We start from the raw sequence: 19767 nt of genomic DNA on the forward strand, positions 1-19767 counted from the left end.
AATGCCCCAGAAGGCATCCCCTCTTTCGTCTTCGTCTATGGAAACTTTACTTGAGGCTATATTTTTATTCACCACATGATATGTGTTTTGCTTGGAGCGCCTTGTATGATTTGAGTCCTTGCTTTTTAGTTTCCCACAATCATCCTTGCTGTACACACCTTTTGAGAGAGACACTCATGAATCGTGATTTATTAGAATACTCTATGTGCTTCACTTATATTTTTTGAGCTAGGCAATTTTGTTCTAGTGCTTCACTTACACCTTTCTAGAGCACGACGGTGGTTTTATTTTATAGAAATTAATTAACTCTCATGCTTCACTTATATTATTTTGAGAGTCTTTAAACAGCATGGTAATTTTCTTTGGTTATAAATTTAGTCCTAATATGATAGGCATCCAAGAGGGATATAATAAAAAGTTTCATATAAAGTGCATTGAATACTATGAGAAGTTTGATTCCTTATGATTGTTTTGAGATATGAAGATGGTGATATTAGAGTCATGCTAGTGAGTAACTATGAATTTGAGAAATACTTGTGTTAAGGTTTGTGAGTCCCGAAGCATGCATGTATGGTGAACCTTTATGTGATGAAGTCGAATCATGAGATATTTTTTTGATTGTCATCCTTTGTGTGGAGGTCGGGATCGCGCGATGGTTAACTCCTACCAACCCTTCCCCTAGGAGCATGCGCGTAGTACTTTGTTTCGATGACTAATAGATTTTTGCAATAAGTATGTGAGTTCTTTATGACTAATGCTGAGTCCATGGATTATACGCACTCTCACCCTTCCACCATTGCTAGCCTCTCTAGTACCGCGCAAATTTCACCGGTACCTTACACCCACCATATACCTTCCTCAAAACAACCACCATACCTACCTATTATGGCATTTCCATAGCCATTCTAAGATATATTGCCATGCAACTTTCCACCGTCCCGTTTATTATGACATGCATCATCATTGTCATATTGCTTTGCATGATCATGTAGTTGACATCGTATTTGTGGCAAAGCCACCGTTCATAATTCTTTCATACATGTTACTCTTGATTCATTGCACATCCCGGTACACCACCGGAGGCATTCACATAGAGTCATATTTTGTTCTAAGTATCGAGTTGTAATTCTTGAGTTGTAAGTAAATAGAAGTGTGATGATCTTCATTATTAGAGCATTGTCCCATGTGAGGAAAGGATGATGGAGACTATGATTCCCCCACAAGTCGGGATGAGACTCCGGACAAAAAAAGAGGCCAAAAAAAATGAGAGAAAGCCCAAATAAAAAATGAGAGAAAAGAGAGAAGGGGCAATGCTACTATGCTTTTACCACACTTGTGCTTCAAAGTAGCACCATGATCTTCATGATAGAGAGTCTCCTATATTGTCACTTTCATATACTAGTGGGAATTTTCATTATATAACTTGGCTTGTATATTCCAATGATGTGCTTCCTCAAATTGTCCTAGGTCTTCGTGAGTAAGCAAGTTGGATGCACACCCACTTAGTTTTATTTTTGAGCTTTCATAAACTTATAGCTCTAGTGCATCCGTTGCATGGCAATCCCTACTCACTCACATTGATATCTATTGATGGGCATCTCCATAGCCCGTTGATACGCCTAGTTGATGTGAGATTATCTCCCTCTTTTTCTCTTCTCCACAACCATCATTCTATTCCACTTATAGTGCTATGTCCATGGCTCACGCTCATGTATTGCATGAAAGTTGAAAAAGTTTGAGAATACTAAAGTATGAAACAATTGCTTGGCTAAAACCGGGGTTGTGCATGGTTTGAATATTTCGTGTGATGAAGATTAAGCATAGCCAGACTATATGATTTTGTAGGGATAGGCTTTCTTTGGCCATGTTATTTTGAGAAGACATAATTGCCTTGTTAGTATGCTTGAAGTATTATTGTTTTTATGTCAATATTAAACTATTGTTTTGAATCTTACGGATCTGAACATTCATGCCACAATAAAGAAATTACATGGATAAATATGTTAGGTAGCATTCCACATCAAAAATTCTATTTGTATCATTTACCTACTCGAGGACGAGCAGGAATTAAGCTTGGGGATGCTTGATACGTCTCCAACGTATCTATAATTTTTTTATTGTTCCATGCTATTATATCATCTGTTTTGGATGTTTTATATGCATTAATATGCTATTTTATATTATTTTTGGGACTAACCTATTAACATAGAGCCCAGTGCCAGTTCCTGTTTTTTTTTTTTTGAGTTTCGTAGAAAAGGAATACCAAACGGAGTCCAAACGGAATAAAACATTCGTGATGATTTTTCTTGGACCGGAAGGCAACCAGGAGACTTGGAGATGAAGCCGGAGGGGCCACGAGGCGGCCACAAGGACGGAGGGTGCGCCCCCACCCTTGTGGGCCCCTCGTGCACCTCCTGACCTAATTCTTTCGCCTATATATTCCCATATATCCGCAAACCAACAGAGGCATCCACGAAATCACTTTTCCACAGCTGCAACCTTCTGTACCCGTGAGATCCCTATTGGGGAACGTAGCATGCAATTTCAAAAAATTTCCTACGATCACGCAAGATCTATCTAGGAGATGCATAGCAACGAAAGCGGAAGCGTTAGTTTAACGCGGTTGATGTAGTCGAACGTCTTCTTGATTCGTGAGACTAGCGACCTCAGATCATCTCGGACTTATGTGATGGAATAGCTTTGTTATGAGTTGAAAACCGATCAAGTACCGAACGTACGACACCTCTGAGTTCTAGCACACGTTCTGCTCGATGACGTCCCTCGAACTCTTGATCCAGCAAAGTGTCGAGGGAGAGTTTCGTCAGCACGACGGCGTGGTGACGGTGATGGTGAAGCGATCCTCGCAGGGCTTCGCCTAAGCACTACGACAATATGACCGGAGGAGTAAACGGTGGAGGGGGCACCGCACACGGCTAAGAACAATTGATGTGCCTTAGAGGTGCCCCCCGCCCCCGTATATAAAGGAGGGAGAGGAGAGGAGGCCGGCCTAGGGGCGCGCCAAGTGGGAGGAGTCCCACTTGGACTCCTAGTCCAATTCCCCCCCCCCACTTTCCTTTTACCGGAAGGGGAAAGGGGGGAGGAGACGGAGAAGGATAAGGAAAGGGGAGCCGCACCCCCTCCCCTAGTCCAATTCGGACTCCTCCCTTAGGGGGGGGCGCCACCCGTGTGGGCTGGCTTGCCTCCCTCCTATGGCCCATGTGGCCCATATCTTCCCCTAGGGGGTTCCGGTACCCCCCCCCCCCCCCCCCCGGTACTCCGATACGTACCCGATACATTCCGAAACACTTCCGGTGTCCGAATACTATCGTCCAATATATCAATCTTTACCTTTCGACCATTTTGAGACTCCTCGTCATGTCCATGATCTCATTCGGGACTTCGAACAATCTTCGGTCACCAAAACACATAACTCATAATACAAACCGTCATCGAACGTTAAGCGTGCGGACCCTATGGGTTCGAGAACTATGTAGACATTACCGAGACACCTCTCCGATCAATAACCAACAGTGGAACCTGGATGCTCATATTGGTTCCCACATATTCTACGAAGACCTTTATCGGTCAAACCGTAATGACAACATACGTTATTCCCTATGTCATCGGTATGTTACTTGCCCGAGATTCGATCGTCGGTATCTTCATACCTAGTTCAATCTCGTTACCGGCAAGTCTCTTTACTCGTTTTGCAATGCATCATTCCGTAACTAACTCATTAGTCACATTGCTTGCAAGGCTTATTATGATGTGCATTACCGAGAGGGCCCAGAGATACCTCTCCGATACTCAGAGTGACAAATCCCAATCTCGATCTATGCCAACCCAACAAAACACCTTCGGAGATACCTGTAGAGCATCTTTATAATCACCCATTTATGTTGTGATGTTTGATAGCACACAAGGTATTCCTTTGGTATTCGGGATTTGCACAATCTCATAGTCAAAGGAATATGTATAAGTCATGAAGAAAGCAATAGCAATAAAACTTTTCGATCATTATGCTAAGCTAACAAATGGGTCTTGTCCATCACATCATTCTCCTAATGATGTGGTCCCGTTCATCAAATGACAACACATGTCTATGGTTAGGAAACTCAACCATCTCTGATTAACGAGCTAGTCTAGTAGAGGCTTACTAGGGACACTGTGTATTGTCTATGTATCCACACATGTATCAAGTTTCCAGTTAATACAATTCTAGCATGAATAATATATATTTATCATGACATAAGGAAATATAAATAACAACATTATTATTGCCTCTAGGGCATATTTCCTTCAGTCTCCCACTTACACTAGAGTCGATAATCTAGATTACATTGTAATGATTCTAACACCGATGGAGTCTCTTTGATTCTCAATACCATGTTCTCCTCGATGTTTTTGGAGATCTATTCGATGTAATACCTTTTTGCGGTGTGTTTGCCGAGATCCGATGAATTGTGGATTTATGATCAACTTATCTATGAATATTATTTGAATCTTCTCTGAATTCTTTTATGCATGATTTGATATCTTTGTAATTCTCTTCGAACTATCGGTTTGGTTTAGCCAACTAGATTGGTTTTTCTTGCAATGGGAGAAGTTCTTAGCTTTGGGTTCAATCTTGCGGTGTCCTTTCCCAGTGGCAGTAGGGGCAGCAAGGCACGTATTGTATTGTTGCCATCGAGGATAAAAAGATGGGGTTTTCATCATATTGCTTGAGTTAATTCCTCTACATCATGTCATCTGACTTAATGCGTTACTCCGTTCTTTATGAACTTAATGCTCTAGATGCATGCTGGATAGCGGTTGATGTGTGGAGTAATAGTAGTAGATGCAGAATCGGTCTACTTGACACGGACGTGATGCCTATATTCATGATCATTGCCTTAGATATCGTCATAACTTTGCGCTTTTCTATCAATTGCTCGGCAGTAATTTGTTCATCCACCGTATTATTTGCTATCATGAGAGAAGCCTCTGGTGAAACCTATGGCCCCCGGGTCTATTTTCCATCATATAAATTTCCGATCTATAATATTAGTTTCCGATCTACTCTTTTTGCAATCTTTTACTTTCCGATCTATAAACCAAAAATACCAAAAATTATTACTTTATCGTTTATCTATCTCTACCAGATCTCACTTTTGCAAGTAACCGTGAAGGGATTGGCAACCCCTTTATCGCGGTGGGTGCAAGGTTGTTTGATTCTTTGTGCAGGTATTCAGTGATTTGTGCGTTGTCTCCTACTGGATTGATACCTTGGTTCTCAAACTGAGGGAAATACTTATCTCTACTTTGCTGCATCACCCTTTCCTCTTCAAGGGAAAAAGCAACGCAAGCTCAAGAAGTAGCACCACGCTCGATCAAAATGGACGAAGAGGGCCTCGTTGACGCCGGGAGGTTGACTTCGCAGCAAAAAAACGACGACGGCGTACCGTGGCCGCCATCCGAAGCAACGAAGGTTGTGCTCGGTCGTGGCTATCGCGTGGCCAACACCGGAGCTTCGGCAGCCACTAGTCGAGGCTATGACCTGCAGAGGAGCGGCGGCGACCATGATGGGGCGGCGGAGGATCGACAACCAATCGAAATCGGGCGGCGGAGGGGTGCGTCGCCGGATCCTGATTCGACGGTGCGGCTGGGCTTCGACATGCGTCTGAAGCGACGGAGCCAGAAGATGAATGCGGGCCGGCGACGGTTTCGACGATGGGCAAAATTACAGCAACAACGGTTAGGGGCAGAGGTGGTGCTGCTAAGGGAAAATATCCAGGTGACGGTTGGGCGTTCTCGCGTGGTTGTTTTTGGTTTGCGGCAACAGTCCGCGTGCGACAAATACGCAGTCTACCCTGCCAATTTTTTGGCTGTTCAAAAAGGTTTTTGGCAAAATTTTGCAACAAGGCCCCTTTCTGGTTGTTGAAGAGTGTTTTTTTAATCTTCAATCAAAGCCTAGAAAACAGTAGACCCTAAGAGCAACTCTAGCAGACCCTGCATCCCGCCGGCCCACAAAACGCGTTTGCAGTTCGCGCAAAACCGCTTTTGCGGGCTGGCTCAGGCTGGCACAGATGCAGATTCCCCAAACAGATCCGTAAAAAAGTATATTTGCGGAATATACCTTTTTACGGGGCGGCTTTGCAGGGTCTGCTCTTTGGGCCACTACATCCCGCATATCATCGGCCCGCAAATATCAAATCCAACATAATTCAACAATCGAAAACAAACTGAATTATTCAAATCAAACATAATACAATAATCATCCGCATTACAAATAATTATTCAAATCACCATAGCAAACTTAAATAATGCAAAACAAAACTTGTCATGAATACAAATACAAATGAATACAAAAATTAGTCACTATCCAGCCCTTTGCCAATGATGCTCAATGAGATCCTCCTGAAGTTGAAAGTGTGTGTCTGCATTTTCAATCTTCTTGTATATCTGAAGAAAAGCTCTAATGCGGTTTGGGTCTCTAGCTGGTTTGACACGGCTACCCACATTGTCGTAAAAGAATTCTAAGTTCATTCCTCTCTCATCTTTAAGAATCATATTATGCAGGATAACACAGCATGTCATGATGTTCTTCAAGGTTTTCTTATCCCAAAAACGAGCAGGACCATGGACAATGGCAAACCTAGATTGCAAAACACCGAATGCTCTTTCAATGTCTTTTTGAGCTGCCTCGTGCATGCAAATTCACATTGTTTTTTTTGTTTTGGGTTCTTTGATGCTCTTGACAAATGTGCACCAAGGAGGGTATATACCATCTGCAAGATAGTACCCCTTTGTGTATTCATGCCCATTTATAGTGTAGTTGCAAGCAGGAGCATCACCACTAGCAAGCCTAGCAAACAAATGAGACTGTTGCAACACATTGATATCATTGAGAGTGCCCGGCATACCAAAGAAGCAATGCCAAATCCATAAATCCTCGGATGCTACGGCCTCTAGCACAATTGTTACATCACGAAACTTGCCACAATACATTCCTTGCCAAGCCTTGGGGCAATTTTTCCAATTCCAATGCATACAATCAATGCTACCTAGCATGCCAGGCCAACCTCCCCTCTCATTAGATGCCATCAATTTCTTTGTGTCATCTTCATTGGGTGCCCGAAGATACTTAGGACCAAAGACTCGGACGATCACTTTCGCAAATCTACGCACAGACTCAATTGTGCTATCTTCACCAATGCGAAGATACTCATCGGCATAGTCAGCCGGAACGCCATATGCAATCACCTGCATAGCTGCGGAGATTTTTTGATATGCACTAAATCCCTTTAAGCCCGCGGCATTCCTTGTTTGAGTAAAATACCGGCAATTTGCCTCGCAAGCTTCAACAAGTTTCACAAAGAGGGATCGGCGCATTCGGTACCTTCTCCGGAAGAGGTGCGGAGGATATGTAGGATTCTCCGCGAAATAGTCTTGCATCAACATCTCGTTCCCAAGATGGCGATTCCGAGGAATGCACAGACGCCCGACAGTCGATCCTCGCCTCCTCTTTCGGTGCTGGTCTTCATGCTCCTTCACGGCAAGCGCCATGACTAATGTTTGCTGCCGAAAGGTCGCAAGCATGGTCTCAACATCCGAGTCGTCCGAATCGGACGGATCGGAGAGCAAGAACTTCTCGCACAGGCTCAACTCCATCTACACGCACACCGGCGCGTCAATCAACTACATAGCTCGCAAAAATCACAAAAAGGGACTAACTGGTGGTGGGTGATCCCGGTCGGCGACGAGGGGGCGCGCTCGACGGTGGTCGATCCCCGGCGGCGGCGGCGATGGGGGGGCGGCTATTCTCGCCGGATCCAGGGGCGGTGCAGCGGCTCGGCGTGGGAGGGTGTGGGGCGGCCCCGCGGCGCGATTCCGCCCGCAGATATGGTCGGAATCGCCGGCAGCGGGCGGGCGGAAGCAAGGGCGGGCGGCGGTGGAAGGAGGGGGGAAAAGAGCGCGGGGCTGAAATGTCCCTCCCGCCAACTGCTTCTCCCTGATGCAGGGCACCCAAGCCGCGAGGGGGAAACCCGCGTTTTCCCGGGTTGGGGTCGGGATTTTGCGGCACCCCTCAAAACTTTTTGCGGGCCGGGGCGGGATGCGGGATCTGGTCGGGCAGGTTTTTCAGGCCGTACCCGCATTTTGGCGGTTATTTTGCGGGTCGCGGCGGATGCGGGGTCCGTTAGAGTTGCTCTAATAGGGCTGCTATTGAAAAAAAAATGATGACACATGACAGTGAAAACGGTGGTGAAGCTGTTCTGTTGGAACCCAGCCGAGTAGGTGAAAGGAGTTTGCCTGCCTCGAGTGCAATTCACCCGCGGTCACTGTATTTGATCACAAAGTTCACTTCGGTCACTGGATTACGGAATACCCAAATTACGATGCTTATCATTACATTTGTTAACAGCGCAGGTCACCGCGTACGCTGCGTCGCCGTATTTGTCCCACGTGGCGTACTGTTTGACTGTTTGACCTGCCACGCAAGCGAGGCGGGGGTTCTTTTGCACTGGCGAGTCGATTTGGGGGGCTATTTTGCAAATTTCGCGTCCTGGCTGCCTCTGTTTTGCATTAAGCTCCTCCCCTGCTCTGTTTCTTTGTTAGTTGCGTTCGAGGCAGGGAGACGCTTGGTTTTCCTCTCGTCGGGAGGCGGTGATCGGCAGCGGAGGTGACCGGCGACTGCTCGTGTCGTCGGGAGCGAGGCTTCAAGAGGTCGTGCCGTCGTCTGGTTGCAAGAGATCGGAAGGCAGCGTCGCGCGTCTGCTCTGGCGATGGCCCCTGTTCGTCGCCCGGAGCACGGACCGACGCCGCATTACGGTAAGAACCCGCGACCCTCTCCCGCACCAGCTTTTATTCACGTGTTTCCGTTCATATCCGATCGTCCACAGCCGTTCCATGGATTTGAAGGTCAAAATTTTATGGGGAAAGGGGTTAGTGCTAGGGTTTTGATAGGGTTTTGGCAGGTGGATTTTTTGGGGATTTAGGTTGGGTTTTCGCTCGGTGTGGGTGGCATTGACTACGATCTGGACTGATTTAGGAGGAGTGTGTAGATACTATGCGATATGTTGACGAGAGCTAGGGTTTGTAGTGAATTGAGTAGGGTTAGTACTAATTTGGGAGGAGTTTGTAATGAAAGCAGGCTCTTTTTGTTGGAGTTGCTTCCAATGCAGGCAATGATTTATGCAATCTTTTATAACATTGTCTTTTTCTATCATGAATTGATTGGTGCATATGTCAAGTTGTTTAAATTCTGATATAATTTGTTGAAGTAGTTCAAATTGAGGCGCATTCAGGTACATTCAGATAAGTTTGCCATTATGGAGAGATGCATGTTTAAATTCAGAAACTTGTGGTCACAATCAGTGTTCATTTTTTAGGACAGAAACTTGCGGTCACAATCAGTTACATTTTGATTGAAAATGTTATTCTGAACAACTCCACTTATTGATTGCAGGTGATGATGATCCTATGTTTTCTGTTCAAATATGGCATGGAGGTTTTTTCATGGGCCAAGGCAGAAGCAAAAAGTACTATGGAGGGCAGAGCATCTGGTTTGATAACATAGACAAGAACACATGGTCTCCCCCAGATGTGGATGATCTCATAGAGCAGATAGGGTATGAGAAGGAAGGAAGGATGACAGTGTACTACTGCATGCCAGGTCTTCAAGTCAACACAAATGGGCTTAGAGTGATCAATGGAGAGGATGCCACAGATAACATGAGAGCTTTTGTGACATTTGGGCATCATTTCATGGATATTTTTTTGGAACATGATGATTCTATCAGGGATCTTGATGATGTAGTTAGGTTCCCAATTCAAGATCTCCCAAAAATCATCAGCCCAATGAAGCCATTGAATGTGGTCAGACCTGAATTAGGGGATGGTTTCAGGACAGCAACTGAAGTACTAAAGGAGAAAGGCAAGTCAGTTATCAATATGGATGCAGATGATGTTCATGACAATGATGCAAGTGGAGGATCAACAGATTCAGAAGAAGAGGGTAGTGACATTGATTATGTGCCTGAAATTGCAGATAGTGACTATGCCATATCAGAGGGAGATGATGACTTGTATGTGAACAATTGCTTTGATGCTGTAGAGGAGAATAGGAATGAGGAACAATTAGATGTGTCAGAAGATGATGAGTTAAGAAGGCCAGATTCTGATGATGAAGGAATAATTGAGATGAACTTCAAGACATTTAGGGATGAAGATTTAATAAGCCCTAAGTTTCATGTGGGGCAAGTTTTTCAGAATGTGCAGCTGCTTAGGAAGGCTATCAAAGAATACTCATGCAGGAACAGGGTCAACCTGAAGATGCCAACTAATGACAAGATGAGGGTTTGTGCAAAATGTGAGGAGGGGTGCCCTTGGTATCTATGGGCATCCAATGACAATAGGACAAAGGCATTCATGGTTAAGAAGCTTGTGGACAAACACACATGCAGCAAGAAATGGCAAGTGAAAAGCTTCACAGCTCCATACATGGCAGAGAAGTATTTGGACTCATTTAGGGCAGATGAAAACATGAGCATGAAGAACTTCTCTAGGGTGGTGCAGGAACAATGGAATATGAAGCCTACAAGGAGTAAGCTTAGGAGAGCAAAAAGGTTGGCTCTTAATATTGTCCATGGAGATGAGGAGAAACAGTACAATAAGCTTTGGGACTATGCAAATGAATGGAGAAGGTCAAATCCAGGGAGCAGATTTTATTTAGCAGCAGATACAGATGGTACTTTCCTACACTGCTATTTCTCTTTGGAGCCATGCAAGAGAGGGTTTATGCAGGCTTGTAGGCCAGTAATCTGCCTAGATGGATGCCATTTGAAGACCAGATATGGAGGTGTTCTTCTCACTGCAGTTGGACTAGATCCAAATGATTGCATCTATCCAATTGCTTGTGCTATTGTTGACATTGAGAACACTGACACCTGGAGGTGGTTCTTATCCTCTCTGAAACAAGACCTAGCCATTACTGAAACTGATCTGTGGACTATTATGTCTGACAAGCAGAAGGTACTTTCATAACTTGGTCTTTCATTTCCATTCTTCAAAGTTTCTGCTTCCACAATTGATTTGTCATGATGCTGACATTGTCTTTCACATTTCTTTTAGGGTTTGATCAAAGCTGTCAGAGATTACTTTCCACATGCAGAGCACAGGTTCTGTGTCAGGCACTTGTGGCAAAACTACCAACAGCAGTTTAGGGGTGAAGTGCTCAAGAACCAGCTGTGGAAATGTGCTAGGAGCACAACTCCTTCTGATTTTGAACAGAACATGGAAGAGCTTAAAGTGATAAACTTTGAAGCATGGAAATGGCTGTCAGGGATGGACCCCAACACTTGGGTTAGGGCATATCAACAAGAGTTCCCCAAGTGTGATATTCTTCTCAATAATGCATGTGAAGTGTTTAACAAGTAAGTTGCATCATTGTTTGTGTTTTTCATCACATGAAGCATTCAACAGGTAGTTCTCCATCACAATAATCTTCTGACATGAACCAACTGTTGGCTGTAGGTACATTCTTGAGGCCAGAGAGCTCCCCATATTGTCATTGATCATGACAATAAAAAAACAGTTGATGACAAGGTTCTACAACAAGAGAGAGGAAGCAGAAACATGGGATGGCACTGTTTGCCCCAAAATTAAGAAAAGACTTGAGAAGAATGATGATTTGTCAGCTACATGTCATGCATCAAATGCAGGGGATGGAATATTCCAGGTAATCTAGCCTGACTTAGCATTTTGCATATTCATCCTGTTTTCTTGCATTGATTAAGTGCCCTATGTCATCTGTGTAGGTTGATAACAAAGGGAGATCTTACATAGTGGACATAAAAGCTTTAAGTTGTACTTGCAAAAGGTGGGACCTCAATGGCATACCATGCCATCATTCTGTTGTTTGCTGCAAAGATGAGAGAATTGAGCCTGTGGACCTAGTTGACAAATGCTACAGCATTGCCTCATTTCTGAAAGCCTACCAGCCTATCATCATGCCAGACAGAGATGAGAGAGAGTGGGAAAAGATGCATGGTCCAGTGATCAAACCCCCACCCAATGACAAAAAGGGAAGGCATCAGAAGAATAGAAGGAAACAACCACATGAAGCCAAGGACAAGAGAGGAGGCAAAAAGCTCACAAGGCATGGTGTGGTCATCACTTGCTCTCATTGCCAAGAGGAGGGTCACAACAGAGCAGGTTGCAACAAGAGGAAAGCTGGTTTGCCACCTGTGAGGCATGTGCCACAACCACAACCTATTCCTCCTATTCCTGTTGACTCATCAGATGATGAACAACAGAATGTGCATCAAGTTGAAGTTGATTCAGGCAGTGAAGAAAGTGAAGAGGAACCAGTAATAACTCAGGTTTGTCTTCCTTAATCATTGTCAAGCTTTACATATTCACATTGACAATAATTTATGACTTGTGAAGTGTTCTAATGATGTTACTTTCATCTTTTCAGGAAGTGTTTGGTGACACAATGGTACAACAGATGAGAAGGGAGCAACAATCATCTAGGAGACCTGGACTTTCTCAGCAACCCATGCCTGAATCAAGCTTCATTAGCTCAGCAAGAGCTCAGAGTAGTAGCATGCCACATGTTACTACAACTGCTAGCAGGGATGGTAGTCAAGCCATGAAGCTCAGGCAGATGAAGATGGAGAAAGACAGAGAAATGGCAGAGAAGAGAGATGCTGCACTGGAGGCACTAAATGCTGCAGCAGAGAAGAGAGCTGCTGAGGCACAAGAGAAGAGAGACCTGGCTGCAAAGAAGAAAGCAATAGAAAGAGAAGCAAAGAAGCATGAAACACAACAGAAAAGAGCTGCTAATGTTGCAAAGAAGAAGGAAATAGCTGAAGCAAATAGAGCAATTGTCCTACAACAAAGAGAGAAGAAAACAGCAGAGCTGGCAGCTGCTAGAGAGGAGGCAAGGAAGAGAAAAGCTTCTGAGCTTGCTGCCAAAAGAAAGGAAGATCAGCACAACAGGTCCAGGCTGAAGAGGGCCTCTACAAGTGCACATGACATGGGAGGTGGCTCTACAAGCAAGAAAACCAGGAAGGTCAGCATGTTTGATGAACTGAGAGAGCCTAGGAAGTAGAAAATTTGGTCTGTATCAAGTTCTTCTGGTGAACTAATCCAGCATTTTGGTGTTTCTTGTCATGTTAAACTTAAATTTGGTCTGTGTCAAGTTCTTCTGCTGAACTTAACCTTACTGTTAAGCTTGTTAGACATGTGCTTTTGGTGGATCTTTACCATCTTATTTAACCTGGTGCTATGTTGTGCTTGCTATATATGTTGCTTGTCATATATATTTCTTGAACCTGGTGATCATCTTTGTTACATATCTTGTGATGATCATCTTTGACATGCTTATCATTTTGCCAACATTTTCTGATTTGTCACTTACCACTTATCATTATGTCAGATCACAATATAGTAATGCAAACAACCCAACTGTGATCATATCATATATATTGGCCAACAGGAAGACATAATATGCAACATAGATTGATCAACAACATACTTTCATTACATTACTAGCTTACTAGCATCTTCATACTACCAACAATTCAACAGGTCACACACAGCACACACACAAGCACACCTACTGCCAAAGCTATCTTCAACATCATCACACACATAGTTCACTCCTCCTCTCCTCAGCAGCATCACACACAACTCTTGCATCACTTCATCAGCAGCATCACACACAGCACACACACAAGCACACCTACTGCCACAGCTATCTTCAACAGAAGAACAATCTGCCTGCCAACCTGCAACAAAGATTCACTCCTCCTCTCCTCACAACATGAACCCCTGAATCCTACTGCCACCATCCCTCTAGCTCTTCTCTGTTCATTGCGCCGCTCCAGCTCTTCTCTCCTGTCTTCAGACCACCCAATTGCATCCACAGCATTATCTCCAGTGAGAAACATCTTCTCCACCAAGTAAGCAACATACTCCCTCTCCCAATGCCAGAAATTGCATCCATTCTGTCAAAATGAATGCAAAATCAAAGACCAAATGTGCCAAAAACAGAGACCAAATGTGGCAAAATCAATGCTTGCCAAGACCAAATGTCAGAGAACTTACACCATGGCCGGGGCAGCGGTAGTAAACCCATCCAGGGTGATCCTCAGTGCCGGAAACATGCTTCTTCACCATGGAACCACACCCCCACGGGCAGTAGATGAGGGGGATGAATGGACCGCCGCCGCGGCGAGAAGAGCGGCAGGAGCTCGATGCAGACATGCTTCAGGGGAAGAACAACTCGTTGCAGAAGCGGCGACGCCGGCGGTGAGCGGTGCTGGGCGGGGAGTGGGTGACGACAGGACGACGCCGGCTAGGGATTTGGTGGCCGACGGCGAAAGAGGAAAATGGCTAGGGATTTGGAGGACGGTGGGGGAGGGGGTTTTAGTACAACGCGAAATTTGCAAAATAGCCCCCCCAAATCAACTCGCCAGTGCAAAAGAACCCCCGCCTCGCTTGCGTGGCAGGTCAAACAGTCAAACAGTACGCCACGTGGGACAAATACGGCGACGCAGCGTACGCGGTGACCTACGCTGTTAACAAATGTAACGATAAGCACCGTAATCTGGGTATTCCGTAATCCAGTGACCGAAGTGAACTTTGTGATCAAATACAGTGACCGCGGGTGAATTTAACTCCGCTCCCCAATCGCCCAATCCCCACACAAAACCCTCGCTTCCGCTGCCCATGGCGTCGCTGATGGACGACGTCACCGCCGAGATCTTCCTCCGCCTCCCGCCGGACGAGCCCGAGCACCTCTTCCGCGCCGCCCTCGTCTGCAAGCCCTGGCTCCGCGTCCTCCGCGACCCCTCCTTCCGCCGCCGCTACAGCGTCTTCCACCGGGCGCCTCCCCTGCTCGGCCTCCTCCACAGGCTCCAGGTCTTCGAAGGAGACCCCGCCGCCCGCCTCGCCCCCACCACGGCGGCGCCCCTCTCCCCCTACCCCGACCTCAGCCGCACGCGCCCCCTCGACTGCCGCCACGGCCGCGTCCTCCTCCACGTGGGGGTCGGGGCTTGGCATTTCGTCGTCTGGGACCCCGTCACGGGCGAGCAGCACCGCCTCCCGGAGCCCGGCATCCCGTGGCTCATCTACACTGCCGCCGTGTTCTGCGCCGTGCCGGGCTGCGACCACCTCGACTGCCACGGCGGCCCCTTTCGGGTTGTCTTTCTGGTCACCGAAGACTGCACAGATCTAGTCAAGGCCGCCGTGTACTCATCAGAGACGGGTGCGTGGAGCACGCCAGTGACAATGGACGCTGGCTGCGATGTCCAGCACAGGCGAGATGCCATTGCAGCTGGATTCTACTACACACCCTATGTCCAGCCTAGGCGGGGTGCCGTCATTGGAGACGAAGCCTACTTCACACTTCGCTGGGGTAACCCAGTCGTCAAGTATAACTGGAGCAAGAATCGCATATCCATGATTGACCCGCCAACAAAGGATGTGTACAAACCCGGTGTCAGAAAAGAGTATGGTAACCACGTCGCCCTCATGGTGATGGAGGACAGTTCACTGGGGTTTGCCTGCGTTGAGGGTTCCAGCCTTCATCTGTGGTCAAGAAAGGTGAATGCACAAGGAGATGCAGGATGGGTGCACTGCAGGGCCATCCTGCTGGAGAGTGTTATACCTGTTGCCAGTTCTGATGACAAACCATTTGTGGTTGGATGTGCAGAGGGTGTGGGTGTCATATTCGTCAGCACAGGTGCTGGCTTATTCACAATCAAGCTAGATTCTGGGCTGGTTAAGAAGGTTGCCGAGTCTGGGGTCTACTTCAGCGTCCTACCCTACATGAGCTTCTATACTCCAGGTATGGTCCTAGCCCTTGCTTCTTGTCTGTTATTCTGCGATTTCTTTATAGAATCTATATGTTCGCTTAATGGTTGGTTTATGGTCTGTGAACAATTACTTGTAAGGCAAGCTCTGTATGTGCTACGTACTTCATATTGATTATATGACGTTGGAAACAGAGGATGTTCGCTATGAGATTTAACTTGATAAGGAGCACAACCAAGCACTAGTGGAATTGTAAAATATGCTGACAAATCTGTTGATGTAGTATTACCCTGTTACCTTGCTTCGGATTTAAAAAAAAACAGTTTGTTATTTTCTGGCATAGCTGAAGTTCACACCTCAACTTAGTCTTGTAACACTTGTAATGAGTACAAGCACTTAGTTCTTCAAAGCAGGATGCTAGTTGGACAGTTAATTATGAGTTTTTGTGCATGGTATCTTTTCTGTCGTGGCACATTGTTACTGTGGAAGTCACTACGATCAATTGGGGCTGTCTCGTTGAATCCACCCTGATCGTACTGTCAAAAAAATTGTACTTCAGTTTATTATGTCAGGCATATTAGAGGACTGCTTGTTTTATGCTTGATTCAGTTACTTAGAACTAAAGTCATGTTTACTCTATGTTGTTTCTCTTTCCTGAGATTTATTACTACAATTATATTGTTATTGCTGTCTCCAAAAGGGCTACCAAGTAGCAGTGTCAAACTTTTTGGACATAAAATTGGAGATACAAGGATCTGAATCGTAATTTGTGAATTTTCAGTTTTGGAGTCAAGCCTGGTATATTATATGGATCAGTCCATGTGAAGCCCAGTTGCATCATTACCCCTTAAATTTGTACTTGCTAGGGCCATTGATTGGTCAAATATTTTTTCTTTTCTTGAATGGTTAGGAGAACTGCACATCATTGCATTAGAGAGGGAGTACAAATGTCCATACAAGGGAAACTTTAAAAAAAGAAGGATTGGAAGGGAATAAAAATGTCCATATGAGAGAACTGTGCATCATTGTATTAGACAAGGAATAAAAATGTCCATACGATGGACATTTCTTTACAGCCTCTATATGTTTGCTTAATTGGTTGGTTATGGTCTGTGAATAATTACTCATAATGTAAGTAATGTTTGTTAGTTCAATTAATGTGCAGAGCTTGCCAAAGACAGTTCTGTGTGTGCTACTTTAATGTTACAACTGGGTATGTCATTGGAAAACAGAACATGATTTTTGTTATGCGATTTAACTTGTCAAGGAGCACAATGAAGCACTAGTGGAATTGCTAAATATGCTGCAAGTCTGTTGTTCTAGTATTACCTGTTACCTTGCTTCAGACTCCTTAAAAAAACAGAGTTTGTTATTTTCTGGCATAGCTGAAGTTCACACCTCAAACTTAGTTTTGTAACCTTTGGAATGAGTACCAAGTACCAACACATAGTTCTTCAGAGTGGGATGCTAATTGGACAGTTAGTTATGAGTTTTGTGCATGGTATCTTTTCTGATCATGGCACATTGTTACTGTGAAAGTTATGACGATCAATTGGGGCTGTCTCGTTGAATCCATCCTGATTGTACTGTTGAAAATTTGTACTTCAGTTGCTGTACTATTTGAGTACAGCTTGGTTAATGCTCGATACAGTTACTTGGAACTAAAGTCATGTTTATTCTATGTTGTTCTCTATCCTGAAATTAAATACAACTCTATTGTTATTGTTGTCTCCAAAAGGACTATCAAGTAGCAGTGTCAAACTTTTTGGACATACAATTGGAGATATAAGGATCTGGGTTGTAGTTTGTGAATTTTCAGTTTTGGAGTCAAGTCTGGTTGTTCTTATTCTGTTATCATATGGATCAGTCCATGGGAAGCCCAATTGCATCAGTAACCCTTAAATTTCTACTTTTCTTTAGAGCTATTGATTGGTCAAATAGTTTTCTTTTCTTGAATGCTTAGGTGAACGGCACATCATTGTATTAGAGAAGGAATAAAAATGTCCATATGAGGGAAGCTTAAAGAAAGGAAGGATCGGAAGGGAATAAAAACGTCCATACGAGAGAACTGCACATCATTGTATTAGAGAAGGAATGAAAATTTCCATAAGATGGGAAGGGAAAGGAAATACTCCCTCCGTCCCAAAATAAGTGTCTCAACTTTGTACAAAGCTCAAGACACTTATTTTGGGACGGAGGGAGTAGAAAGTAGAAAAGAAAACCACTCCAAGCCTATCATAGCAGGGCACACCTAGAAAAAAGAACTACCACTGACTACAAAAATGTGAAGTTTTACTTTTATGTAGCCAATGAAGAATGAAGTACTTGTCTGTTGCCTTGCATTTTCTTTACTGTGTCTATATGTTGCTTGGTTTGTGAGCAGCTTCAAGAAAGTCAAACTGCAATTATTAGTTGTTATCCTCACATGTAGAGATTGCCACAGACCATTTGTGCGTGCAAGTGCAAACTGAATACATGTCATCGGAAACTGACCTTAATTTGAATTCTGTTATTTGACATATTTTGGACCGTGCAAACTTTTTAATCTCATGTTATGCTGTTACTTTGTTTCAAATGTTCTTTTCATAACTATACTATTATTTTTCTGGTATATCTGAAGCTCGCATCTGGAGCTCATTTTATATTAGACTTTTTGATCTGGTATTATGCTGTACTTGTATAGCAAATCAAACTATCAATGCTGAATTGGAATGTTGGTTTTGATTTTTGTGCATAATAACTTTTCAGATCGTGGTAGATTTCCATCCCTGGCGGAGATCACTGATGTCTGATATGCGCCGCTCAAGAGCAAGAGTGCAGGACCTTGCGAAATGTGATCTCCGCCGCTCAAGAGCAAGAGTGCAGGACCTTGCGAAATGGACGAAGCCATTATCATAAATGTACTGCTGGTAGCTTCTTGCAGAGCTACCGCTATCATATCCTTTTTATTTTCTGTTGAGTGGGTAAAGCACGATTGGTGCAAGTCATTATGACCAAAACTAGGGATGCAGATTTTGAATCATCTCGGCCGTTCGGCCAGTCCAAAATTCATCTAAATGGACTAGCTTGGATTCCGAAGCCAGAAAGGTGGAATGGAAACCAACAATGCTGCCATGTGAAGCTTCTTCTTTTTTGTTTTAAAATTCCGGATGTTTGGGTAGCCTTTTGGACACATAACTGGAAGGTGATATCTTAGGAACTCAGGGCTTAAGTCTGGTTATTGAATAGTTGATCTAGTTGATTGAACCTGTATCGGCAGCCATGGTAAAAGGGAGATGAAAGTTGACCTGGATGTCATGTCATGTGTTTTCTGGTTTGTTTCTAAGATGAGATGAATCGCTCCCTTTTCCTTTGTCGCATGAAAGAAAAGCTGGGAATACATTTTAGTGTGTTGTGGAGCAGAGTCCGTTCAGTTTTGTTCTCCTGCATCTCCGCCTGGGCTATCTGGAAGCATCGTAACGCGGCCGTCTTTGATGGCTTATGACCCTCCATCGACGACCTCGTCCTCTCGATCAAGGATGATGCTCGCCTATGGGCCAAGGCGGGCGCCAAGGGATTAGCTTGGCCACCGTTTTACCTGTAACCTGAACTTGTGTATTGAGGCTGAGCATCCTCCCCTGCTGCTCATTCTCGCACCCTCCTAGACGCCGGATCGTGTACGTCCGCGAGGCTGCACCTTGTACTCTCGTTTCCACCGATCAATGAAATGATATGCTGCTCAGCATATTCACCATAAAGAAAGGAGATACACAGATATCTCAACATCTTGTTCTCCATCCGCTCGTAGACTAGTACACACTCATTGATCTTCCTCCTCTGGCAATATTAATGGTAGGGGAGCTTAGCAAAGATTGATATACGTACAGGTATGTCTAGATGGCCAGGTGGAGCATCTATTATGGTATGCATAGACAGGCACATACGGCATGACCGAAGCAGATTCCGAGCCCGGGGAAAAACCTCCTG

The 19767-nt window shown here is 44.7% G+C and overlaps 1 protein-coding gene across 2 annotated transcripts; it reads left to right on the forward strand.

Annotated features, from left to right (window-relative positions):
* Nucleotides 1-14669: 14669 nt before the first annotated feature.
* LOC109744903 (uncharacterized) lies at nucleotides 14670-19131 on the forward strand. 2 transcript variants are annotated; one of them, XR_006670642.2, is made up of 3 exons: nucleotides 14670-15591; nucleotides 15701-15835; nucleotides 18550-19131. XR_006670642.2 is itself a non-coding variant. In XM_020304040.4 (2 exons), exons 1-2 carry the CDS (start codon nucleotides 14716-14718, stop codon nucleotides 18591-18593), a joined length of 1164 nt encoding a protein of 387 aa, XP_020159629.1. In that variant the 5' UTR covers nucleotides 14670-14715; the 3' UTR covers nucleotides 18594-19131. The 2 variants fall into 2 exon arrangements, 1 of the variants encoding a protein (XP_020159629.1); XM_020304040.4 differs by having other exon boundaries at nucleotides 14670-15835.
* The last annotated feature ends 636 nt before the right edge of the window (nucleotides 19132-19767 follow it).

This window comes from Aegilops tauschii, chromosome 2 (assembly GCF_002575655.3).
Source record: "Aegilops tauschii subsp. strangulata cultivar AL8/78 chromosome 2, Aet v6.0, whole genome shotgun sequence".
Taxonomy (NCBI): domain Eukaryota; kingdom Viridiplantae; phylum Streptophyta; class Magnoliopsida; order Poales; family Poaceae; genus Aegilops; species Aegilops tauschii.